The 24,756-nt window shown below is 49.5% G+C and overlaps 9 protein-coding genes across 9 annotated transcripts in view; 4 read left to right on the top strand and 5 right to left on the bottom strand.

Moving 5' to 3' along the window:
* Positions 1-277: 277 nt before the first annotated feature.
* EPUS_02284 (uncharacterized protein) lies at positions 278-1,669 on the top strand (the record flags this gene model as incomplete). The annotated part of the gene is made up of 2 exons (XM_007787767.1): positions 278-466; positions 518-1,669. 2 exons carry the CDS (start codon positions 278-280, stop codon positions 1,667-1,669), a joined length of 1,341 nt encoding a protein of 446 aa, XP_007785957.1.
* Positions 1,670-2,090: 421 nt separating this feature from the next.
* EPUS_02283 (uncharacterized protein) lies at positions 2,091-3,643 on the bottom strand (the record flags this gene model as incomplete). The annotated part of the gene is made up of 2 exons (XM_007787766.1): positions 2,091-2,633; positions 2,687-3,643. The coding sequence occupies 2 exons, from the start codon at positions 3,641-3,643 to the stop codon at positions 2,091-2,093; spliced, it is 1,500 nt and encodes a 499-aa protein (XP_007785956.1).
* Positions 3,644-4,847: 1,204 nt separating this feature from the next.
* EPUS_02282 (uncharacterized protein) lies at positions 4,848-7,181 on the top strand (the record flags this gene model as incomplete). Its single annotated transcript, XM_007787765.1, has 3 exons — positions 4,848-4,883; positions 4,971-5,655; positions 5,710-7,181. The coding sequence occupies 3 exons, from the start codon at positions 4,848-4,850 to the stop codon at positions 7,179-7,181; spliced, it is 2,193 nt and encodes a 730-aa protein (XP_007785955.1).
* A 514-nt stretch (positions 7,182-7,695) lies between these two features.
* Positions 7,696-8,856, bottom strand: EPUS_02281 (DNA damage-inducible protein 1; the record flags this gene model as incomplete). Its single annotated transcript, XM_007787764.1, has 1 exon — positions 7,696-8,856. One exon carries the CDS (start codon positions 8,854-8,856, stop codon positions 7,696-7,698), a length of 1,161 nt encoding a protein of 386 aa, XP_007785954.1.
* A 932-nt stretch (positions 8,857-9,788) lies between these two features.
* Positions 9,789-10,870, top strand: EPUS_02280 (uncharacterized protein; the record flags this gene model as incomplete). Its single annotated transcript, XM_007787763.1, has 3 exons — positions 9,789-10,139; positions 10,312-10,785; positions 10,838-10,870. 3 exons carry the CDS (start codon positions 9,789-9,791, stop codon positions 10,868-10,870), a joined length of 858 nt encoding a protein of 285 aa, XP_007785953.1.
* A 1,575-nt stretch (positions 10,871-12,445) lies between these two features.
* On the top strand, positions 12,446-15,128 carry EPUS_02279 (uncharacterized protein; the record flags this gene model as incomplete). Its single annotated transcript, XM_007787762.1, has 3 exons — positions 12,446-13,070; positions 13,340-14,185; positions 14,248-15,128. The coding sequence occupies 3 exons, from the start codon at positions 12,446-12,448 to the stop codon at positions 15,126-15,128; spliced, it is 2,352 nt and encodes a 783-aa protein (XP_007785952.1).
* Positions 15,129-16,396: 1,268 nt separating this feature from the next.
* EPUS_02278 (uncharacterized protein) lies at positions 16,397-20,562 on the bottom strand (the record flags this gene model as incomplete). Its single annotated transcript, XM_007787761.1, has 5 exons — positions 16,397-16,530; positions 16,582-17,226; positions 19,651-19,780; positions 19,836-20,420; positions 20,473-20,562. 5 exons carry the CDS (start codon positions 20,560-20,562, stop codon positions 16,397-16,399), a joined length of 1,584 nt encoding a protein of 527 aa, XP_007785951.1.
* Positions 20,563-22,802: 2,240 nt separating this feature from the next.
* Positions 22,803-23,878, bottom strand: EPUS_02277 (3-ketoacyl-CoA reductase; the record flags this gene model as incomplete). Its single annotated transcript, XM_007787760.1, has 2 exons — positions 22,803-23,672; positions 23,729-23,878. 2 exons carry the CDS (start codon positions 23,876-23,878, stop codon positions 22,803-22,805), a joined length of 1,020 nt encoding a protein of 339 aa, XP_007785950.1.
* Positions 23,879-24,716: 838 nt separating this feature from the next.
* Positions 24,717-24,756, bottom strand: part of EPUS_02276 (Galactose-1-phosphate uridylyltransferase) — a gene marked incomplete at both ends in the record, with an annotated part of 1,265 nt that continues 1,225 nt past the window's right edge. Inside the window, one exon of the mRNA XM_007787759.1 lies at positions 24,717-24,756. This exon is cut by the window's right edge and continues 829 nt beyond it. Within this exon, the coding sequence (XP_007785949.1) occupies positions 24,717-24,756 (40 nt within the window).

Genomic DNA, 24,756 nt, shown 5'->3' with positions numbered 1-24,756 from the left:
ATTGTGCTCCTATCACAAACTACATCGAACTCGTGCAATGTGCAAAGGGCCATGAAAAGGTACAAGGATTGAGAAAGGTGTCATTGGCGCAGAAGCTTAACTGAGTTTAGACCGCAGAGTAAGCTGGTTAAGTTAGTGGTTAACTATAGCAGTAATTCACCCTGGTAGATACCCTCGCTGCGTCCTAACATTCGAAGTCCATGGCAGGTTACTACTAGTACTACTATCCTGCCATGTATGTAACAATAGCCTCTGCTACCTATGGCATCCCCTGACCATGACCCAAGCTGATGAGTTCGACCCTGCTCATGCAGATCGCGTCACTGTACTCCATGTCAACTTCACCAGCACGCGCATCCTTACAGCATCTGCAGATCATCGCATCAAAGTATGGGAGAGGGACGCGGAAAGCGGAGAGCAAATATTGACGGACACATGGACGGCACATGATGCTGATATAAGAGACGTGCGAATAGGCTTGGATTCCATGAGGAGCTGAAGCTGACTAGGTGGTCAGGCAAAATGGCTGCATCCAACCACAGGCTCCAACATTGCTTCGATTGGCAATGACCTGAAATTCAAACTATGGACTGAAGATCCTTCGCAGCCACCTAATAGTGGTCGTCGCTTCCGGCCCATCTCTAACATTCCCTCCAACACAAAAGTTCCCTTCGTTTCACTCGATATCAAGAAACTCGACTCAGTCTACACGTACCTTGCTTTGATCGATCGCTCAGGACTGCTTTCGATCTACGAGCCTACCAGCTTCGACAGTTTTAAGGACTGGTCCTTGCTCGATCAATGGAATGTCTGCGCCCCAAATCCTCCAGACCGCGGCGCCGAGACATCGTTCAAGGTCCGCTTTGACCAGAATCCCGTCAGCACGCCCTATATGAATAGCTTGACAGATGACAAGAAAATGCTTTCACTGATCGCAACAGCAATGGACACGGTTAAAATTTACCGGAGCACAATTGTCCAGTACGATTTCAACGGCACACCCGGCGCAATTCCTTCAGCCGGACAGGATCGCACAACATTTTTCGAAGCTGCCCGCTTCCCAACACACCCGGCATTGATCCGCGACGCTCAATGGGCCCCTTTCAACGTGCGTGGTTTCGATCTTTTTGCAACAGCCTGCCGCGACGGCGGAGTCCGAATATACAAACTAGACACTACAGCCGGCTCCAATACTACAACCAATAAAACCGACAATGAGGCGGTATCGACTCTCTCGTCAAACAATACCCGGCAAACATCAACAGCTCCCATTCTCCACCACCGCCCAGGCCCGCAATCCAGTCTCACATCCGCCATTGTCGGCCGCTCGGCCACAACATCCACATCTTCAACGCTGTATCCGTCATCAACAGCAACCACACCATCAACCACCAACTTTGCACGCGATCAGCCTCGTTTCGCCTTCCTCTCCCCATTCACACACACCATAACAACCGAGTCCGAACTACTCAACGCCCACCGCGACACATGGGCATTGTGCTGGGATCCTGCGGGACAGGTGCTGATGTCCAGCGGGAGCGATGGGGTGACCAAACTGTGGAAGAAAGCTGTAATGGGCACTGGCTGGATGCTATTTGCTGATCAGGAGGTCAGCGTGGATGAGAGTGAGGAGGAGGAGGTGGAGGCGGGGGAGAAAGGGAACGGTTAAAAACCACGCAAAGGAGAAGTCTTGGCAAGACCTCTTCCAAGTCCAGATTGCAACCTGTTGTGACAGCCAACTCAAGCGACATGAGTTTGGATGCTCGTGCTAACGGAAGTCTTCCTGTCTTTGTTCTATTCATTTTTTATTTATTGATGATCTAGTAAGAGCGTCCACTCACCCAACAAACCTCTTTCTACCCATACTATCCAGAAAGGAAGTCATACGAGAACCATAAGGTCTGTAAGATCACTCTTATCTCTGTTTCATCTCCTTCACAGCGGAATACTGTCACGCCTTTTCACCTGCGTCTATATTCCTCCCATGCATCCAACAAACACCCTTCCCACCACTCTTGTGTTTCTCATGCCTCGGACAGAGCGGGCTACTGGGCAAATGCTCCGGAACATTCATATCAATCAGCTCCTCCTCATGCGCCTTTGTGGGCTTCAGCCATTGTCCTCGAGCCACTGTTTGCTGTGTCATCAACCGCATCCACCCCAGCCAACTGGGTCTCAAACCAATCGCTGCCACCCATGGTTCTTCCCCTTGCTGGCCGGTTTCTCGGCGATGACGGTTCAGCTGCACCCTCGCCAGTGGGATTCTCTGCTGTTGGAAAGGCGGGGTCAGAGGGCGCGACGTAGTCGAAGAAGAAGCCCGTTCGCTTCTGGCCTGGTCCGTCGCCCGGTAGAGGTGGAGTGTGCACTCTTCTCGCCTCGCTGGGTAGGTAGCTCGTCCCGCCTCTGATGGAGATGTCGATTTTGAAGAACTCCTCTGTCTCTGCGCTGGGGCTTCTCTTGACTCTATACGTTTCCTGGGTATCTGGGGTGTTGAGTGGAGTCGCGCCGCGTCGCATCTTTCTCAAGGATGAGGTGTAGGAGACTGTTACTGATCTACGCCGTCGGTTGCGAATTACGGCAGGGTCGGGAGCTGTGTTGGGAGGATTGGCTCGCGCGATTGGTGAGAACGGTAACTAGCGGCGCGTGAGGGGACTTCATTGACCATGAAGTGCAGAATTGAAGCGACTCTTTGCAGGCCTTCGGCTGTGCGATTGCGGGCGGAGAGGAGGGAGCTCTTCAATGGGGTCGATGGTGACTGTCGTTGACCAGACGAACGTTGAATCGAGGATTTGCGGTTAAGGGCAAACCGTACCCGATTGGCGATGATTGACTTGGTTCGTGCGGCTATTGAAGGCCTGGGGGCGCTCTGAGGAAGCGGGTGCTTCTCCACAGGGGGATCGGGCCGTAATTTCGCAAATGACGTTTCCAGCTTCACAGTGCGCTCATAAACGCTTGCACTGACGTTGCGAGATACTGGAGGTCTCAGTGGCACTATGGTTACTAGATATGGCTCTGTTGATCTGGCACGTCGTTGCATAAGACTCTTCGAGGGATTGAGACGTTCTACCCAGTCATCCTTCGGACCGGCTTTGGTCCATTCGTAACCCGGACGTTCTTTTCTTGGCGGGAGCAACTCTTTGGCGCTGTTATCGATGCGACATTCAGGTATGCGAAAATCTGAAAGTGAGGCTCGAAATTGACTCCGAAGCCGGCGGGTGACGCTGCTCACAGAAGACTTTTTGGAATCAGCTCCTGCTCTGACTGCTGATCCTTGTCGTTGATGAGATATGTCTCCAGAACAGGTCTGGTAACGCAGTTTGCTTTTAGAGCTCTCATTCGAAGGAGTGGCTGTCACGGACCGCCGTTGGGATCTGAGACTGGCTATTGTGGGAACCGCAAGCTCCGGGATAGTTCCAGCTGGCGCTGATGTTGATCGACCAGCAAACGTCCGACGAAGCCTTCTAACTCGTGGTGGGCCGACTGTCGATTTTGGTGATGGATGTGAGCTCTCAGAGGAGAGATGTGAGTCATTGAGACTGTCACTTTGAGTGGTAGATCGAGCTCTGCGCTCCCAATGCTGGTAGAAGGACGGTTGGTCCAATTTCGCCGGCGTAGAAGCATCTGACGCCCTTTCCAATGACATAGATGGATCTGAGTACGATAAGATGTGAAAGATATGAACTAGATGGATAGAAGGAACTCTAACGAGTCGAACATAAAGTGTCTCAAAGATATTGGTCAGTCAAGGTTGGGCGACCTAAGAACATGCTGCAGTAATCATGGCATTGAGAATGCTGCAATAGAGGGTAATGAAAAACAGGAGATAGAGGAGAAAGATGCGGTGGGAACGGAGATGCCTACATTCCGCGAGGAAGGCACATTGGTAGCAGATGATCTAACATCTTTCATCGCTTGAGTGGCAATATTGCTACTGCCATCGATATGCGGGAGAAAAAGAAATGACCGCTTTCGTGCCGCTGTAGAGCTTTCTTAATACCTTTCCAAGCGGCAGTACGCACCGCATCTCACAATGCACCAAGCGTGATTTCTCAGCAACTTGAAGGTCAAACAACGAAGTATTGCAGCAGTACCACACCTGGAACTTCCACAGTAGCTTGAAGCAGGCATTAACGAGACATGATAATCGATCTCTAAATGAGTGTATTGATCTCACAAAGCACCAAGTAACCATGCTTATCGTGTAACCAAAACAATGAATACTTGTCTTGCGTGCCATTGTCGGATGGCCCTACTGAGGAGGATTTGAATTTGTCGGTGGGAATGGATATCCTCGTGTTTCGTAGAAACCAAGCGCCAAGATATTATGTCCCTCTAGGGCAGCTTTACTTGGTATATACTGCCACTCTAAATTTCAAATGACCTGGTTGAGAGCTACTAGTATTTGATGGGCTCCAGACCAGCTGCAACAAAGTTGCATCAGCTTTCTTGCGGAAACCACGCATGAAATGGTCCTTCGGTCCCAGGTGGCCTCTAATGCACTTTCCGTGTATTTGAGATCGAATTATTGACGTTTATGGTAAGATGGTACAAGCAATCCACCTGTTCTATTCGCTTTCGATACCACAGCACCATACTGGTAGCCAACAATCTTTTATCATTGTTTCATATAGCTCTGTCCTTCGAGAATATCATAGTCGAAAGATACAGAGAAAACCTTGCTGCAAGTTTTACGCTCGTTCTAACAATCGCTCATCCAAAGACTGATTTGCTCAACACCGTCCGGTGATACTATTCCTTCGCTTGATATTTTCCTTTCTGCGCCTACTAGGTGCAGGATCCGAACAACCTTGCCCAAAGTCAAAAATCTCTTCTTTCACTTTCAGACCATGGAATCAGTACAGGGGAACGGCACCAGGGTGCCCGTGAGCGTCAGTCCCACCTCAGGTTTCTAAGGCGATGGTGGTGTCGCAAAATTTTCCGAATAGTTTAATGACTGACCTTCTCTTAAGCCGATTGCCGACAACTTGCTTCTGCGGCAGCTAACAGAGACTCATGTTCCATTCACGGAGCAACAGCGAATCACGAGCCGAGCTCTCTTCGACAAGCAGAAACTGGAAGATAAAGTGGCAAAGCTCAAGCTGAACTTCAAGCACAAGGACCGTGGCTTAGTCATGGCAGAAAGAGTACGCGATATGGAGGTCCAGGATATATTCGACAAACTTGAAAAGACTCGTCGTAGAGTCGAAGAAGCCAACAATGTCATCAACAAGCTCTTGCAGGAAAAAGGCACCGGGATGGAAGGCACGATTCTGTCTCAGGCTAGGTCAACATCTGTCGTACGGTCAGCCATTTGCAGCCGCAGACCGTATGTCTGTGTGATAATTGATGGAGATGCGAACCATTTTCTCCCGGAACTATTCAGAGCAGGGGGTCATGGGGGCGAAGCAGCCGCCGAAAGGCTCAAACAAGAGATCTCCAAATTCATCACAGAACGGACGTACATTCCGCGCAGTTCTACGATCAAGGTACAAGTCTTCATGAATCGTTCAGGCTTCGTGAATACCGTCTACGGCTTGGATCACACACCGAGAGAGCTCATCAACTCTTGCCTAGATCGTTTTTTCCAGTCTCAGCCGCTGTGGGACTTGGTTGACACTGGGGGCCGGCAGGAGTCAGCCGACACAAAGATCAAAGGTAGCATTCCTCTTCACTAACTGATCGTGATGCTAACGTACCTGTCATGCATAGCAAATTTCAGGTTTTTTGTTGACGACTCCGATTGTTCTGCAATGATCATGGGCATTTGCTCTGATAACGGGTATGTACAGTTACTGCAGGAATTTCAAGGCGATCCAGAAAAGATGTCCAAGGTAGTACTACTGACATCCTGCAACACCATCGTCAACATCCAATGCCTTACGTATGCTATTGTGCGATGGCCTACCGTTTTTCGCTCTACACAAATTTCAAACAAATTCTCCTACGGAATGGCTGGTCCTGAAACCAAAGGCATAACGCCTTTAGAAGATATTGTCCGTTCCGCAAGTCGCAGTATCTCTGTGGCGAGCGGAGGAAAAGTGCTCGAACCACCATCTGGCCCGGAGCTTCGCAAATATCCGAGCGCACGTCGACCAAGTGTTCCTGACAGGTTGTCTCTGTTACCGGGTAGCTCCTCCGTCATCTCGGCTTCGTTCTCGAAAACTGCTATAACTCGGGTGCCCAATGAGCAGCAGCGGCGGAAACGGCAACGACCTGGGCGGTGGCAGCGGCACGAGCGCGATATCAAAAATGAATATCGTCTAGACGTAGCAACCGAGAGAGGTAGCCAGCAGGTACCTGCTGAAGCGATTGACCCTTTTTTACAAGTCCAGTCAAGCACAGACTCGTCGGAGGATCCAGATTGCCAGTTAGTCCATGTTTTTGACTTGCCCAAGGGACCTCTGCAGGGAGCGGTCGCAAATCCTAGCTGTTTCAGGAGGAGTCTGTTCACTCCAGCAAAGGGCATTCTACCCTGTACTGGATCTGTGATGAGGGTGATATCCGCTGGCATGAGAATCCAGCCGGCGCTACGCCCGTTAGCATCCAACAACCACATACCCGCTCTGAACAAAACGTCGGTAAAGGGAGAAGAACATCGCCTACTCCCAAGCGCTTCAACATCTTCTGGCTCCGACAAAGCCCTATCCGCTCTTAAAGATCCATTCATTCACGTACCCATGCCGAACCGTGCCCAGGAGGCACGATACGACCCTGATCGCTTCCTCTACCAGCAATCTGCACGTTATCTTGCTTACACCCACCAATACCTCCAGGCCATCGTCTCTCACGCAAGAAAAAACTATCACACCACCACCAAAGCCGCGCGACGCCAGCTCCGCCCACTCATCGAGATTGCCGAGCTCATGCTAACCCGGCTATGGCTCGCGCAAGAGATTCAAAGGCTAGAAGACCAGGCTATCGAAAGACAGATCCGCTGCTCCCAGCCTTCGACATTCCGTTGCGGTGACGCATGGGGCAATGACTGGTATATGTATTGTTCTCTGTCCAGGGCTTTAGGCCACAAGATCAAGTCGGCGCTGACGAGACAGTACAACTCTACCGCGAAGAGTCGTCTGGGGAAGATGGATTGGGTTGTACTGGCTGACGGGAGCGCTTGGAAGGCCGAGTGCAGCACTATCAATGCCACCGTGCCGCGTCTCAAGGCTTTGAGCGAGGGCTGATTGGGCACGCAAACGTAGATATGTCACGACCCGCGTAATGAGAGTATTATGGAAATCCTGGATTAGGGAGGCTGCCACTCGCTTGGTTCCTGTTGGTTCCCTTTTGTGCTAACGCTTAAATGTCGGCTCGTTTCTCACTTTCACGCAATCTTGATGGGCCTACGCAAGTCTCCTGCGAAAGCCTAGATGAATTGGTACAAGAGGTTGGGAACAAGCGCCGGCGTAGATGAAGCATGTCGATCAACCTTAAGTTAGAACAACGACTGTTTTTCTTAACCTCATTCCTCTCTGTGAGGAGCGCTATCTAACGCGACGAGCTACGTTACGCTATGCCTAAGCTAGGCTTCATTTCCATCCGAATGATGCTCGGACAGAGACACGGAGACTATCCAGCGCCGACAAATGCATGGCCTGCAGCATGTGATGAAACGAACAAAGATGACGAGGAAAATGTGGATGCTGGGTGCTGCGGCTCATCCTCCTTCATAGCAACAAACCCACCGCCAGCTCGACATCACCGCCCACTTGCTGCAATGCCTGGATAGCTTCTTCCCTTGTGAAGCCCAGATTTGTGATCTTGGCTATTGACTCTGCACTCACGTTCCTCGAGGCCGCCCCCGCCGTTGCCGCCTGACTTGACGACGCACTGGCCATGCTGTTCCACCGTCCCGGTCCTAGCTCCCACCTTCGTCCCACCGGGGCCTTCGATCTTCGGCTCGTCCTCCAACATGTGCTCTTCGAGCTGTTTCGGGATCTCGTTTTCTGGCAAGAAAGGGATCTTCTCGTCCTGAACCCTCAAGGCATTCTCTTTCAGGTCAATGCACATCTGATGTCTCTTCAGCATGTCCAGGCCAAGCAGTAAATCCACGTCCTTGCCCTCCATGACCGTGAAGCTCGACTGCAGCGAATACGATCCGATCTGAATCTCGGCGCTGTGGACGCGGCCCAGGATCTCGGCTGTGCCAACACCTCGCGCGATACCGCCGTACCTGCGGTCGATGAGGCGCATGATGCCGCAATTTTGCGCGGCAGATGGGGACATGATGGTTGTTTGGGCGCCGGAATCGACGAAGGCTTTGATGGGTACGTTGTTTACCACTACGTCGATGTAGAGCATTATTACCCGGCCGAAGGATTCTGGGTTGTCTTCTAGCGCTTTCTGGACGTTTTCGGCGACGCGCTCTTGTCTAATCATTTCTTCGATTTTGGCTTGCGCTTCCAGGTTGAAGGGGTCAGCGTTGAGGAGGGCGAGCTCGGCTTCCTTTTCTGCCTGGATTTGAGCAAGCTGGCGTTGCTTACGATCCCAAAGGGCATGGAACTGGTCTTTGTTGTTTGCCGCGTTGGCGAGCTCAGGGTCTTCTCGGCGCACTTCTTCCAGCATTCGTGGATCCCCAACAATGTGTAGTCTTAGTCTTTCTACATCTCGACCCTCATCCCGTTGAGGATGAGGAGGTCGTGCTGCTTGCTGGCTTGAAGCGTCCTGTTGGGTTCTTCTTCGCGCGATACCGGAGGAGTCTTGGACAGCCATGCCTAGCATATCACCTTCGTGGATGTTCAGCTGTTCCAAAGTCTGGGAGTTGTCGGTGATAACTCTAGTATTATAATAGAAGTGCTGTGAGGCAGGGGGTATGTTGGTATCGCCATGGACAAGGGCTTTGATGTCGTTGAATGTCATGTCAGGGAAGACATCGAGAGGAATTAAATCGGTGGCAAGAGTGATATTGGAGGAGACGATAGATATCGAGATCCGCCTACATGCTTGTCAGTAAAGGCTGTGTTGCTCGAATATAAGCCGTACATCTTGATTTGACTGTTGACTCCTCTTTGAGGAGATCTGCGGCAGATGAGGGACAACGAAAATGTGGAATGACAGTCTTGGGCCTGTCTGTGCTCTCCTTTTCTTTCGAGTTAAAATAAACAGTGAGAGAGAGAGTGAGAGAGAGAGTGTTACTGGAAGGAAGTATGGTTTCTAATCAGATGAAGGTTCGAGAACCACAAGAGTAAACAATTCCTAGTGGTCGGATGACGACTGTTGAGGGAGCCTACGGGAGAGATTGCAGATCCAGCCGATCCAGCAGATCAGCCCTGCCCCGAGCCACCTTACGTTGTCTAGTGAAGGAGACCCCACTAAAATTTGTACCTAAAGCGTTCTCGGGCATAACACGTAGTGGGGCCCGATGGGCAGCTCCAGCCCCGAAGCGGCAAAGATATTGTTTCGACCTGGACATCCGGACCAAGGCCCTGTGGCTGTGGGTGGTGGGGAACCCAGGGAACGGGTTACTGCAGCCCCTAACCGAAGCCCTGTTACACCAAAGTCGCTTTCACGTAATCATCAATAATCTAAGGCACACGAGCATACCACACACATGTGTTCTACGATAATTTCCTTTGCCTGAAGCTGAGATCTACGACACAACTACTGCTTCCGTGTACAGTCGCCATTTTCTATCAAAATCCGTCCAAGGTCAGCTTGCCCACGCTGCAAAGCTCCAGACGCCACTTTGGCTCACCAAAACACACACCTAGCAAGTGCAGACCAGGCCTCTCCCTCCTCCAGTGGTCGCATATGTTAGCGAAGCATAGCCTCAGCCTTCATCGTCATCCGCTATGCTTCAGGATGCTTTAGCTAGACAGAGTCATTCCCAACGAGAGAATAGCAGGTCTGAAGCCGACACCAACCCAGGCGAACAGAAATTGGACGGAGAAGACTTTAATGTCATTAATCACGAAGACGTCGAGGACATTGACGACGAAGAGGACGAGACGGAACAAGCCTCCTATCACTCAGGCTTAGTAGGCCTTCTTGGTGGTAGAATGATGCAACGTGGCAGGAAAACTCCTGGAGAGTTTGACCACCTCCACCCATTTACACAGGTGCTCTCGATCTCTAACGTGGATGATTGTGTAAAATTGGAGGCCGAGGCATTTCCTGCTAATGAAAGGTGTTCAAAAGAAAAGGTATCTTACTTTGGCTTGTTCGTTGTTTTGGTGTCAGGTCTCACAATCATTGACTCTACTTTGCATGTTTCCATATTCCATTTTTCATATTGGTTCATTAGACGTCAAGCAGTCCACGTGCTCAAGCACAAGCTGGCTTAACTCGTAGTAGACAGAGCTGACCTGATCCTAGTTTATCTACCGATTGGCAAGCTGTCCAGAACTCAGTCTCGGTCTCATTTCACGCCCCACGTTAGCCGATATTGAGGCCAACAAAAACCTGAGTCCTAAGCATAGACTCATTGCTCATATCAGCGCTACACGGACACCGTCAAGAACAGTGACCGATGCCTCTATGGGCTTCCCGCCAGACTGGAAGACGAGACGATCTTCATTGCCAATAGCGGGTGAGGTAGAGCCCCAAGGGCACCAAGAGCAAGGTGGAACGATTGCTCTCCATTCCCTTGCAGTTGTTAAAGAGCACCAAAGAAAAGGATTGGGGACTATTCTGCTAAAGGCTTACATCGAAAGAATCAAGTCTGCAAAGATAGCAGAACGTATTTCCTTGCTGGCACATGGAAACCTCCTCAAGTTTTATGAACGATTTGGCTTTGTCGATGAGGGGCTGTCTGAGGTTACATTTGGTGGCGGTCGTTGGACTTCTATGGTAAGCAATTTCAAGACAAGAACTCTCCTTGATGATGACTGATTGCGGTTAGGTGCTGGAGTTCAGTGAGCAAATGGATGACTAGCGGATCTCAAAAAGTGAGGGCACGATGAAGATGCTATCTTGAGGAAATCCATGCAACATCATGATGAATGAGAGTTCAAGCATTTCTAGGACATCGTTTTGGTCCTAATCCTACCTGTTAATACCAAACATGGAAAATATTAATATTGCAGCGTGTGCTTCCTGCTGCGTAAACTCAAGGCAGAGCACCCAAATTCCACGAAACTATCACTGCATTTCTTCCGCCGCGGAGACGGCCGTCTCTCTATGATTACACCGTATCGCATGCGCAGTTCTCTGCGTTGCAAGTCATTACGCAAGACACGGCTCTCCTTGAAAACCATTGCTTCAATATCCGAAACAAGATATTGCCAAGCTTGGTAAAGCGGCCAGTACTAGTATGAGGAAGTCAAGAAACAGCCTTTGAAGCTATTACCAACCACCGTCAAATGTACCAGACGGAACAGTTCGCACCAACAAATAGTGAATACCTCTTCACTTCTACCTACTACGGGGGTCCCCACAAATATTGTTAGGCTAGTGTTAGTAGCGACTACTACGGTACTGGGCATAAGTATTCGTAGCACGGCGCTAGTATATTTGCACCAAAACAGGTTCCGAACGAGACATCTAAGCCTTGAACAGTTAGCGGTACTGCTGTGGCCAATCGATATGAACAATGGCCAAAGAAGCTTCTAGACATCAATGTGGCGCTGTATCCGAACTAGCTGCTACTAGCGCCGTATTACGAATACTTATGCCCGAAGTAGTTATGATACAACGCCACACAGTCTGATTAGCTTTGATGTGACTCCTTGGCGTCCTCCGTATCAACATATTTGTGTGATAGTAAAGCTGACCAACTGAAAATCACTCTTGAAAAAGTTTAGATAGATAATATGAGTGCAAAATCTGTTTGTGCTTCTCTAGTCAAATGTTTTGAGGTTCTATTGTTGAAGAAATAGAAAAATAGAGACCATTAGATAATCTGTAAAACAGCTCTTTTAGAGCAAGCTTACTACTAACTAGTAGTGCAAGCCTAACAATGTTTATGCGCTCCCCCCGGTAGTACTTATGTGGACGTGGAACCTACTGAAACAGAAAATCTGACCCTTTGGCTGCCGAGTGCCGGACAATCAGAGGTACTGTACTACTTGGTTACTAGCCTTATTTTGACCGTAGCGGCCAATATCTCTGAGCTCCGATTTGCGTACCTTGCAGCCAAATTAGCAGTCTCACAGGCATGAACCACGCTCAGCCGCAATCTTAACTGGTGATTTGCTGACGAAGGGCCACTTCCCCTTTTCCAAGCTGTCAATACGGAAATGGTGCCCTTCGAGTTGGTCGCGATTGGCTCTACAACTAGTAGGAAGACACACGTCCTCTTGCTCGGCATAGTTATTGATCCTTTGCCATTTCATGCTCGGTTGATTACTCCAACACAGCCATGTCAGTGTACGGGTCGAGGACGGGCTGTACATGATGTCCTATTCATTGCCATGCTGCCTTTTTTTTTGAACATCTTTACCAACTTCTTGGTATGATCTGAATTTGCTAGTTTATCCGAAAGTCGTCTGGTTGCTGGTGCCTTGTAATTATGGTTCAACTGATGAACTGGGCTGGCTGGTTCACTGCGGTTTCACTCTTGACTGGTATCTATGCCCAGTCGCCCGAAGATATCTTAAGTGTTTCGTCAAGATCATTCTCAACCACGACGAGAGACTCCTTGGCCTCGGAAACAAGCGCTGTCTCCTTGGCAGCTCCTACTGGTACTGGACAGCCATGTGGAAGAATCGCAGCAGCGGTAGAAACATCATCAAGCTCAAGCTTTTACAGAGTGGCTGTGCCTGCAGAGCTCGCTTACGAGTGCTTGACATCAGTGCCGGTGAGACCATTGGCGGCCTTGGGGACGATTGATGGCATTGTAAAGATGGTCCAATTTCAATCGAATCTTGCATATCTCAAGAATCCCCCTGACGGTTACGACAATCCTCCAGTCGACATTTTAGGCGGCCTAGCCGACATCCGGGCCAAAGCTTCGGACAACGAGTACGCCAATCAATACGATTTCGAGGCAGAGATTGCCACCTTGCTCGACAGTGCGAGGGACGGTCATCTTGGTTTCGATGGCACCACTTATGCTGGTGCTGTAAGATGGAGAAGAGATATCATCTTGGTATCCCTATCTCAAGATGGTGATCCATCCAAGATATACAATTTAGGTATGGGGTGCTTTCCTTGCGGCTCATGAATCTCTTCTCGTGGCCCGCCAGCTTAAGTGGGTGATTGAGAATGTCTCCGCAAATGACATGTATATGGCTCACTCGTAGCGGCTGCCTGTGCCGCAGAGCTTGTCTCAATGCAGCTCATGTCTAATAACAAAACAAGCTTGCATCACGTTTTTCACTTGAATTCCTTCAGCAAATTCATCCTCAAAATCTTTGAAATCATCTTTTGATCTTTCCCATTAGTTTGCTGACTTTACCTCTAGTCGACTTCAATTCTACCTCCAGCCCTTCTCCTGTCTCTCGGATCGATGGAGAAGACGTTGATGCATTTCTTCAGGAAGAAGCCAGTCGTGTACCTTACCATGACCCTGATGCCAGATGGAATTCTCTATTCTACCGTCTCCCTGCTCAGAACTTCGGCTTTTTTGGAAGCCCACGATGGTATCCCGGACCAACGACCACAATTAGTTTCGAGAACGGCACAGAGCAGACCTACACCAATCGAGCCATTTTGCGGGAGGAGGACTCTTGGTCAGATGTATCCGATGGTGATTCATTCTATTCAGTCTTCGTGGACCCTTCCTCAGCAATAACAGCCCGACGACAAGCCAACTTGCGGACTGCTCCTCATGTTCCAACCCGTCTACAGCAGGTGCGGGAAATCCTCGATGACGGTGATGCAGATGTCCCTGTGGGCTATCCTGAACCATCCATCACCGGTCCCACCGAGGTTTACATCAACGGCTATTTCATGGATCATTCCAACATCAGGAATCTTGCAGTTTTGGCTTTGCAGACGTTCGACACCGAGACTGATGCAGATGCTCGACGGTTCCAGTCTTTGATAGAGCAATTTTTGGCTGAAGCAAAGTCTCGAGGGACCGAGAAAGTTATCATCGATCTACAATCAAATGGTGGCGGCAGAGTGTTTCTGGGGTACGACACCTTTCGCCAGGCAAGTCCAAACTGTCAAGCCGTACCGAGGAGAAGCACTGACCTCTTGCAGTTCTTTCCTGACATTGAGCCATTTGGTGGCGGCAGATATAGAGCACACGAGTCGGCGAATATTTTAGGCACGGAGTTCAGTCGTTTGTCCTTCTCGCAGAATGGTAAGGAAAGACCTGGTCGTGTCACACCTGCATCTTCCACCACGTCACTAATGCAATTGCAGGCTTGGGCTACACCAGCCCCTTCAACTACCACAGCTATATCGACAGCTCCAACGAACCATTCACCTCCTGGACAGATATGTACAACGGCCGCGTTGTAAACAACGACAACTTCACCTCCATCCTGCGCTACAACCTCTCCGACCCCAACCTCACCTCCTCAAGCACCTACGGCGACGGCATAACCATAACCGGCTACCTCGACCGCAGCGACTTCACCACCCCACCCTTCGCCGCCTCCGACCTGATCCTCCTAACCGACGGCATCTGCAGCTCCACCTGCGCCCTCTTCCTCGAATTCATGACCATCGAAGCCGGCGTCAAGACCATCGTCCTGGGCGGCCGCCCGCAAGACGGGCCCATGCAATCCGTCGGCGGCACAAAGGGCACCAACGTCCTCGACGCCGACTACCTGACCACCTTCTCTGGGTACTTGATCTCAGAATTCGCGGATAGCGCCTCCGAGCGTCGGGCCTGGGCTTCCATACTTCCCGAACCCTTCCCCATCCGGGCATACGAAGCTTCGGTCAATTTTCTGGACAACATCCGCCAAGGGGACGAGGGTATGACGCCGACGCAGTTTACGAACGAGACGGCCAACTGCAGGCTTCGGTACACGGCGGAGATGGCGACGGATCCGATGGCGTTGTGGGGCATGGTTGCGGATGTGGCTTGGGGGGGGCAAGGGGGCGGGGTGGCCGGTTCCTATCGGAGGGAGTCGTGGCTGGAGGCGCCGCCGGTTTCGAGTGGCGGCTCCGATGCTGAGGAGAATGGGGAGGCGAGGACCGGCGCTGCGGCTGCCAATGTCAATGCGAACGGGCTGGATGTACGATGGGCCGTGGCGGCATCGTTGGTGTTTGTCGCCGGCGTTTCCTTCTTCTAGCAGGTGGTCTTTGAGCGGAAAGAAAAAAAAAACAGAAGGATAGATTCCTCTTTTGTGACATCCTCATTCCTGGTTCCTGGTGGCTTGGATCGAAGTTTCCTCCCTTTCTCAAACCATACACAGGGGGCATACGTCAGTGACCATGCTGTGTGGATTGAGAAGATTACTCCATCTTTATCACCCTTCTACCTCCTCTTCCACCGCCCTTCTCCTTTGTAAGTCAATGGTTTTGCCACTGAGTAACTACCGTCTACGTCTTATCTGCCACAGGGTTAAGATAGCTGAGTTTCTTACCTGAATAACTTCCTCTATTGGATAACACACCCCCTTTCGTCATGCCCTCTTCTCACTCTTCCTTTTCATCCGCATATATACACATATAGACAGACACACCCACAGCCACTCACCTTGCTACGGGGCCTAGAGGTCTAGCTTCCTCGTTCGAAAAAGAAGCATACGTCTCTGCAGATAGAGGAGGGCAGCCGCACCTCTAAAATGGAAGTAGGAAGGAACATGGGCCCAGACGATGGATCGTCCAACTAGAGTAGAGAGCGAGGATCAGATGTAGATAGGTAGATAGATAGATAGGTAGAGGGTGGAATTGCAAGCTGGACCTGGCACCAGGGAATCGAGTCTGTTGCGTAGGTCTGTCTGTAACACCGGGTGGCTAGATTAGAGAAAATGTTCGTGACCAGTGTGAGCTGTGTATGGTGGATTTTTTCGAGATGAAGAACCTTCCCAAAACTTGAGAGCACGTTTTGATGAATTTCTTCTGCAGGGGAGAGATGCAAGCCAGTACAGCACTGTCCGCATCATTTGGTGAATGGATGGATGCTTATGTAAAGACATTGGGAGAAAGCGATGACGATGCATTCACGGCACAGAGCATACCATGTGCGTGGGAGGAATAGCCAAGTCATCAAATGAGTAGCATTATGAATTCGTCCATGAAACATCTACGCTGAGAAGGGAAAACTAAGCTGAGATGCTGTACCGGGTGCAGGAAAAGTGAAGACAGTTGCAAGCAGTCCAGGCACATGATTGTCCAAGTGTGGTGAGAAGCAGCTCCTTAAAGTGATTGTTTTGATGTACAAGAAGCTTCTGTGAATTAGGTGTGTAAGTATATTCAACCATGTCAACATTTCTCGGTATCGAAGAAACCACACCGGCTGTCCATTCATTTGTTCAAATGATACCCTGTACGCCTTGCCCTCCAATACATTTTGTACGTAATCGGTGACCAGATACAAAATCTATCAGCTTATGTTTCATGAAAAGACCCCAAAGCCGCCGGCAAACCAAGTGAAGGATAATATCGTAATAGCGCTCATTCCGAGCACGAAGCCGAGGGCTTGTCTCTCGTGGGCAGATAGAGCAGCACTGCAAGTAGCGCATTTGAACTCTGCCACAGATGTCAGCAATATGTTGATGCCGGAAAGTGAGCTTGTCCTACCATTCAGAGGTGTATATGGCTGTGGCACATACATGCCAAAGGTGTACTCATCGCTGACACCGAGATAACCCGCTCTTGCAGTAGCAGAGATATCCAACTGGGCGTCCATCACCACAAGCGTGTATGTTTCAGTCAGAAGCGGCACTGTCGCGCTGGCTTGATAGTCTCCAGTGTCCCAGATGACGGCGCCTGTAGGGTCCACCGACTGATTGGCAGTAATGGTGTACATTTGAGAATTTATGCTACAGGAAGCCAATACATCGATATAGCTCGGTGTCACTGAGAGCGATGTGTAATTCCAGGCGAACGTGACATGGTCTCCGATCTTATAATACTGTGGTCCTGCAATAACAGCAGGTGTCACCATTTGAATTCCTCCAGGTGGTAGTCGAGGGTCCACATTTGAGGTCCTTGATGAACGTGAAGAGGTTCTCGAGGCGCCTGATTGTCTCGAGCCCGATGCGGAACGAGACCCAGATTCCCCTGTCGTAGCTGCTGCACTCCCATCTGTGGATGACTCGGCAGACTCTGAGCCGGTTGAGGTCGGTGCATCTGTAATTGTGCCACTCACGGACTCATCAGTAGTAGAGGAAGGTGCAGCTGATTCGGATGAGCCTGAAGCGGATGATGTCCGTGATGGCTCCTCTGAAGAACGTTGAAAATTAGCTGGATGTATACAAAGAGCGACCACGTGCTGACGTACCAGCAGTCGAGCTTTCTTGTCTCCTCATAATCAAGCCCTCTATATCTCTGAACGAGTCGGGCCATGGCCATGCTGCAGCAAAGCTAGCCAAAAGAAGGATTGAAAGCAATCGAGAGAGGCCTGCGCCCTTCATCTTGGAGGCCGCAGCGATGCAATCAGGACGAAGCCCTCAGCAACTAGGAAGTCTTAGTGCCTGTGTGGTCGGTGAACCCAGAATTGAGATTTCTGGCAATGTTCGAGGGCAGATTGAGGATTTTCAATGTTGCCACGCGTATGTCTCAGAGTGGCCTCGGCGTCCAAGACTAAGCGAGTGATGATGTGGGAGAAGGGCCAAAGAGACACCCAAATGAATGGGTCTTCAGCAGAACGACGGTGGTTGAAACGAATGAAGAGATGCGTGAAAGATTGTGGATGTGTTCTGATGGGTGTTGAGGCAATGATTTCGAGTTTCCTCTCGGGAGAGGTTAGTCTTGTTTCCCTCCCTGCGTATTGCCATCCCCACGGCAAAGGCAGTCAGTTAGTGCTTATTAGTGCTTATTAGTGCACGGTATTGCTGATTAGTGGATGATCTGCCTCCTGCATCTCCCAATTTTAGGGTTCGGTTGAGTTCACTAAGCTAGATTGGCTCTAGGCAGGTCTCACTCTTACTATGTAAGTATGCGTCTTCACTTGATTCAGGGGATCTCGAAGTCCCTAATCCATGAGCATTGAAGGGAACAATCGTCCATCTTGAAAGACTCTAATGGCTGTAAACAATTACCACTGCGATGCTCCTTTACTCTGAACCAGGATGTCCTTTCCTGCTTTGTTCTTGGATTTTGGTCTCCCCACTACACCACCTAAATCCAAGCACCTCAATCTCTCGTCTCTAGCCCAATGTGGCTAAGGATACACCAACCTCCCTGGTTTGAATATATCATCTTCCAGGGCTTGGTCGACCTGACTTTCCTATAACTTGCATTTCTAACAAGACAGATACCTTGACAACAAGCTGACGCTAAGTCAAACAAGATGTCACCATGGTTGAACTACCTTCAAGATATCTCCTGAGATTTCCTTGACCTAGCGAACAGGTAAAGCAGTTGACCCACTGCTCTATTACTTATGATAAGCTTTAGTAGAGGCCCGGAGATCCCATTTGAGATTGGCCGTCATGACAGGGCGTAACGTAAGAGACTCGTAGAATTCGAAATGGAGCGCCTCCGTTGCGTTGTAGAGTGGGCATGAAATTTGAATGAAGCATTCTCTATTTACCGAAGAGGCCAGAATATTCACAGCAGATGCTGAGTCGGGATGGAAACATCCTGGTGATGCAGATTTCCAAATCGAGCTGAAGGAACTTCATTGTGGCGGAGCAAGAACTGAATTGCGGTAGATTAAGCAAACCGTCGGAAGGAACTTGAAAAGGAACCTTTAATGGATTGTACGCTACCTATGCTCATTCTACTCGCTAACCAGAGGTAGATGTCTCTGTCACAGAATTCGAGGCGGGCGCAATCTGAGAGAAAACGTTCCGGGCAGATATGCGTGAGCGCCCCGCAAGCAGAGGTAAGGTGTGTTTCATGCGATGATTGAGGTTTTCTGATTACCTGATTGCCTTGGACAAACAGTGGAGATTGTTTTTCAGGTGTGTTGAAGGGTTTGTCTAGCAATTCTTCCAATGTCAAACGGGCTGTTGGAAGCAGTCCGCCTTCATATATATCCTTAGTGCAGAATCGTCGACATGCTAGAGATCCGTTGTGGTGCACCTGGTTCTCTCACACTGCTTCATCCAAATCTACAGCTGATACCATCTTTATTGAACTTTGATTCCAGTATCGTTATCGGTAAACTTTGGCTGTCGCGACAGAATGGCAGAAAGACCAATCAAAGGCTGGATCTGGCCAAAAGATAAACCTCATCAAGGTGGAAAAAGAAGTCGAAGAATGAACCTCATCAGAGATATCTTCAGTGGCCAAGGACCGGATATTTTCGTTGGTCGGCTTGATAACTTGGAGCATCTGCCAACAAGGTCACGGTGGTCGCGATGGGCGGACATGTACCCCAATCCGAACAACCGTGGATTGCCTGCCTTGCCTTGGGCCGATCGACGCCGGCAGCGATACGACTTTTTCACTCGCCGATATACCAACTTTCATCCAAACATGTGGAGCGACACCGAGTGGGACTATAGCCTTGATGGCGAGCTCTACCTGCGAGCTTGGTGGGATGCCGATGGGCATAGGCATGTTGTTTGAGTACAAAGACCTCCGTCCTGGATATGAATCCTGGACATCGATTAGGAAATGTTACTCGCGACATGAGTTGAAGGAATGACATCGTGGACTCTCAAGTACAAGCAGCATGCAACGCTTCCCATAGCATACCCATCTCATCCGCGGAAGGGGTGCTAGGTTTTGCGTTTCGGATGACGGGAAATGCCATAGTTTTGTCGAAAAGCTTCAGGCATCTATCGCAAGGTCGCCTTTTCACATCTTCATAGGAAGCTATCATATTCTGCTCGGTGTGTTAGCAGTTCGTCTTAAAAAATCCACATGCTTTTCATGCTCACCAACAAATACTCAAGATTCCCTTTGACTCGTCTTGAATTCAGGTGTCTCAATATTCCATCTTGCAGCTCGGAAGCCCTAGATGCCTCTTTGTACCGCACTTGATAATTCTTGTTATCATGGGCATAAGAAAGGACTTGGAACTTCATCCCAGCTATTCTGATGTTGAGCGGGAACAATTGTGCGGTCTCTTGGGGTTCTAACTTCATTGACTGGTGCTTCTGGCCGACATCACGTACTATGTCCGTTAGATCGCGCGAGTCTGTGGCAGGTATTACTTCCTCCAAGGTCCGTTGTTGCTCCTGAGCTTTGCTCTCGTTGAGCAGTGAAATGTAGTCGACTCTCCAAACGTCCGAACCCTGCGGGAAGGGTTCGTTCAATCTGCGCTTCCAGACTTGCTGGGATTCGTCGCTAGTCCAACTCTGCTTGAAGCTTTCAACATCCTTTAGGCCTTCAATAGCTATTTTTTGAATTCTTGAGTAGAGTTTGGAGGGCGCGTCTGTCCCAATGGAGGTCAGAGTCTGTGTGCGCAGCATTTCACAAACAGGATTGACCAGGGCTTGCGGAAGAGTTCGGAGATGATAGATCTGGCGGCGGAGTCAGAAGCCAGAAATTTGACAATGGACTAGGAGACAAAACCTGATCATGCATTTCTTGAAGCGACGCAAGTTGAGCAATCAACTGCGCATCTTCAGGATGAATGACAGAAAGGGTTTCTGGGCGGGCCATCCTACTTGATGGGGCACCACAATGCACACTGAGCTGTGTAGATACCGTACTTGGTCTCCAACGAAGGTGGAATCAACAAAGGAGAACGCTTAGGTATGGACTTGGCCGTTTACAACTCATGGCAGTGAAGTTTGAATAACTTCTTGATGCATCAAATAGATTGAATTGCTAGGGTCTCACTAGTTACATAATCCGCCGGCACTGGCTTTTGGCGTTGGTCACTCCCATGATGCGGCTGCCGGAAAAGGGATTTGCGTTTGATCAAGTTAGTCCGAAAGCTTACAGTAAACCTCCTCTACGAACTGCTTGCAATGGGCGCTAGCAAAGTAAGTTACATCGCACGTCTGATCTCATAACGTCCATTGCTTAAGGGCTTGAATTCTCCACAATCATGACGGCCGCCGTCTGAAGGACCGGAGCTGGGTGCCGAAAATAGTGGGACTTCCGTCCCACCCTCAAAACAACCCCCTTTTTTCATTCTTCTATTATCCAACCAACGGTTATTCAACCCAGCTCAACAATGGCCAGAATTCGCAAAACTAGTCGAAAAAACTGTCAACAGCCTCATTCGTCAATTTCGATACCCACAGAACCTCCACGTGAGCCAAATACTATAGTCGATACTCCACGTCGTACGCGACTTCTTTGCGCCGCGCAGGCTACAGCTGGCAAATTACCCTGAAAAAAGCTATTCGAATCACTTGGTATACCAAAAACAACAGGCTATCGAATCCTCAAATCACAATCTACGCGCTGTGGCAATAACGTTCATAATCGTGGTCGAAAACGCGTTTTGGAACCCCATTAATGTGAGGCTCTTAAGACGGTTGAAGATAGCTTATTTCGCGCTGCATCTGCCTCTCATTATGCTATAGCAAGCTCTATTAGCCTAGCTCAAGGATCTGAACGTGCAATTCAACGAAATATAGCTCAATTTGGAGTAGGCACCTATAGGGCGCAGCAGAAAAAATACATTCATTCTAAAAATATTAAGATACGCAAAATATAGAGATTTAAACGTTAACATTAGAATTTAGAGAAATTTAAGCAGTACAAATACAGCGACGAGTGTCATTTTGTATGTGGCTTATAATGTCAAGCTATAGTACATCGTCAACGTAGTACAGAAGCGCGAAATGCTCCTTCCAAGATCCAATTTCGATTGAAACGGCGCAACTAAATTTAGTATGTATTTAGGGATCCAATGGGAAGCTAATTGCCCAGAATCGCCTGATTTGAACCCTATAGAGAGCATCTGGAGGTTGTTGAAGCAGAGGCTAAAGAATCGAGGCCTTATTACTGATCCAGAGGAGCTGCGGCGAGCAATTGAGGAGGAGTGGGATAAAATCACTCTGGAGGAGATCAATAAGGCAATTGCTACGATGCCCAAAAGAGTAGCTGCCGTAAATGAGCGAAATGGTCTTCCTATACCATTTTAAAGATAGAAGTAATAGAGTGGAGTGGGACGGAAGTCCCACTATTTTCGGCACCCAGCTCCGGACCCTCTGGAGATCCCTAGAATGTCAATCTTCCCACCAGCTTCCTTATAATTGAAGACCTACGGCCTAAAAGCCAATCCACCACAGCTACCACCACGCACAGCTTTCTCGCTCACCCAAGCGATACACCAGGAGATCAAGTTGATCTCCTTTCCAACACTCAGCTCCCGAGTCATGACCATGAATGGCTGATTCAGATCGAAGTGATGGCGTGCAATATCTGGCGTATCCTCTGACTCATCTGGCCGTGGAGCACGAGTCATGATAGAGACGGGGTAGACATGGCAACTACACCCTGTCTGACTCCCCGCACTGATGGCGGCACTTTGGTGGTAACCATTCATCCTTGGAGAGGTAGTGGATAAGGCAACTGACCTGTGGCTAAAGAAAGGAGCATTACACCTGCACTTTCAACGAAGGGTGCAGAGGTGTATTGTTTGATTGGATATTCCGACACTGTCATCGAAACCTTTTCTGCGTGCGACGACAGACAAGCTCAAGTAGGCCAGTGATCCTACACGAAGGTTAATAGCAATTTATATGGTATGTAGTTAATGAGGGAAGTCGTGGTCTGCGAAAAGTTCTTAGTTCTTTGCGTTGGCGAAAGGGCATTGGGGCTGATTAAAGTAATTACTACTTACAGGAGTCCGCTATGTGTCTTAGACGGTGATCGGGTTCGACGTCGAATATCATCCCCTGTGCACATGCACCGATTCTTTCATTACTTTGTGCCCTCCGAATCTATGTGCCCTTCTTAGCTTCCAATCTCATTCTTTCCGCCTTCTTCAATGCTCTAGCCCTGATCTTCTTATGCATGACCAAGTTCTGATGCACCACAAAATGTCCAAACGGATATCCCACCGTCAAGATGCACCATGCAAACAGAGCATGACTCCACCATGGAGTGCCTGAGAAAGCATATCCCACACTCCCACACCGATTGCCAATCTTTGCCAGAGTCGACTTGACGAAGTCCTTCTCGCTTGGAAACATGTAAGTTGAGCGCTTGACCTTGGACATTGCAGATGTCACGATGTAAGCTTGAATGAAGTAGACGGTAATGCCTAATGCTTCAACCTCAGCTGCAAGCGCGGTGGACCAGTTTTGCAGGAAGGCCTTGGAGCCGGAGTATGTCGCTAGGAGTGGTGTTGGGAGTAGGCCACCGAAGGACCCCATGGTCAAGATAAGGCCACATTTGCGGGCAGACATCCCGGGGAGGACAAGGCGGGTGACTCTAAGAGTGCCAATGCAGTTTGTAATAATAATGTTGTTCACTTCTTCCTCCGGATCCTCGGCGTACGGGACAGGGAGGTCGTGAGACTGACCAACATTGTTGATGAGGACGGCAATGTCTTTATCTTTAATAATCGCTGCCAGCCTCTCGTAGTCGGAACCTAGGTTCTTCGAAAAATCCATCGCCAGGATTTCTGTCCTGATGTCTGAATTCGAAGACGTGATTTCTAAGGAGAGATTATGTAGCTTTGATTCGGTGCGCGAGACAAGGACAACATTGAAACCAGCTTTTGCCAGCTGGAGCGCATATTGCTTGCCAATTCCATCGCTTGCGCCTGTTATCAAAGCCCAAGATCCTCGTGGACCGAATGATGTGAGCTAGCATGGCATCAGCGAATTCTGCGTGCACGCGAGCAATGGCCAGCAGGTCTTACAGGTTTTCCCGGGGTCACAAATGTGCTTAACAGCACCCGTGTGAGTTCGCTGATCTGAAAAGCGAAGTACAGGAATCCTAACACAAGAAAGAACCCCGCGATTATCGCCTGTGGTAGCGAGAGTTGCACAGAATTGATTGAGACTGCCATGTCGCAGAAGGTGGAGGGGCACTGGTTGGTTCTGACAGCCGTACGCTGGACTTCCTGCAACTTGTACAAGGAAGCGAAATAGAAATATCAAATCGGAATATGTTCTGAGACTTTCATGGCGCTCGTGTGCCTATGTAAGCTCAACGAGGAAGTTTATTGTTGATCTTGCCAATCATGTTTGCTGCAGCACGATAATTTCTGGGGACATCCCCGTTGCAGTCGAAGATCCTCCCTGTAATCCTTTCTTTCATCCAAGGTCATCACACAAGCAGAGCTCGGTATCTCTCTTCTGTGCGGATAACTATGGCAAGCCTACTCCCTCCTCACGATGGTCTTCTGCCCAAATGGCTTTTGCTGGTTCGAGACCACCCGTCCACATATCGGTTCCCTTCCAATTGACATCATCTAGGTTGCCTTTACATCTATTGGTAATTCAATCCAAGCATACACCACATTGTCCTACACCCAACGCGTCTATGCTGGACCAGCGAATGGGAAGACACCTGAAGCCGACACATCTCCTGTAACTGCATTATCAGCACGCACTTTTGGAACATGGACTTTCATTACTAGCATTGTGCGGCTGTACGCTGCCTACCATATCGACGAGCCGGCATGGTACCAGGCGGCCTTCTGGACATATCTAGTCGCCTGGGGACACTTCATGAGCGAGATGGCTGTGTACAAGACTGCAAGGTGGCGCGGACCTTGGCTAGCACCTGCCGTTGTCGCGACGAGTAGTCTGGTTTGGATGACCATGCAGTACAGCTATTACGTGAAGTAAAACACTGTCCTGGGTGGGAAGCAACGTCCCGGCAGCGACCTCCAAGAGCTTCGATCACGACATTTTCGTCCTATACAGGTCACCGCCACACTTT

Source organism: Endocarpon pusillum, assembly GCF_000464535.1.
Source record: "Endocarpon pusillum Z07020 unplaced genomic scaffold C698727, whole genome shotgun sequence".
Lineage (NCBI taxonomy): Eukaryota > Fungi > Ascomycota > Eurotiomycetes > Verrucariales > Verrucariaceae > Endocarpon > Endocarpon pusillum.
The sequence above is the reverse complement of the archived record's forward strand: the minus strand, read 5'-3'. Positions and strand labels throughout refer to the sequence as shown.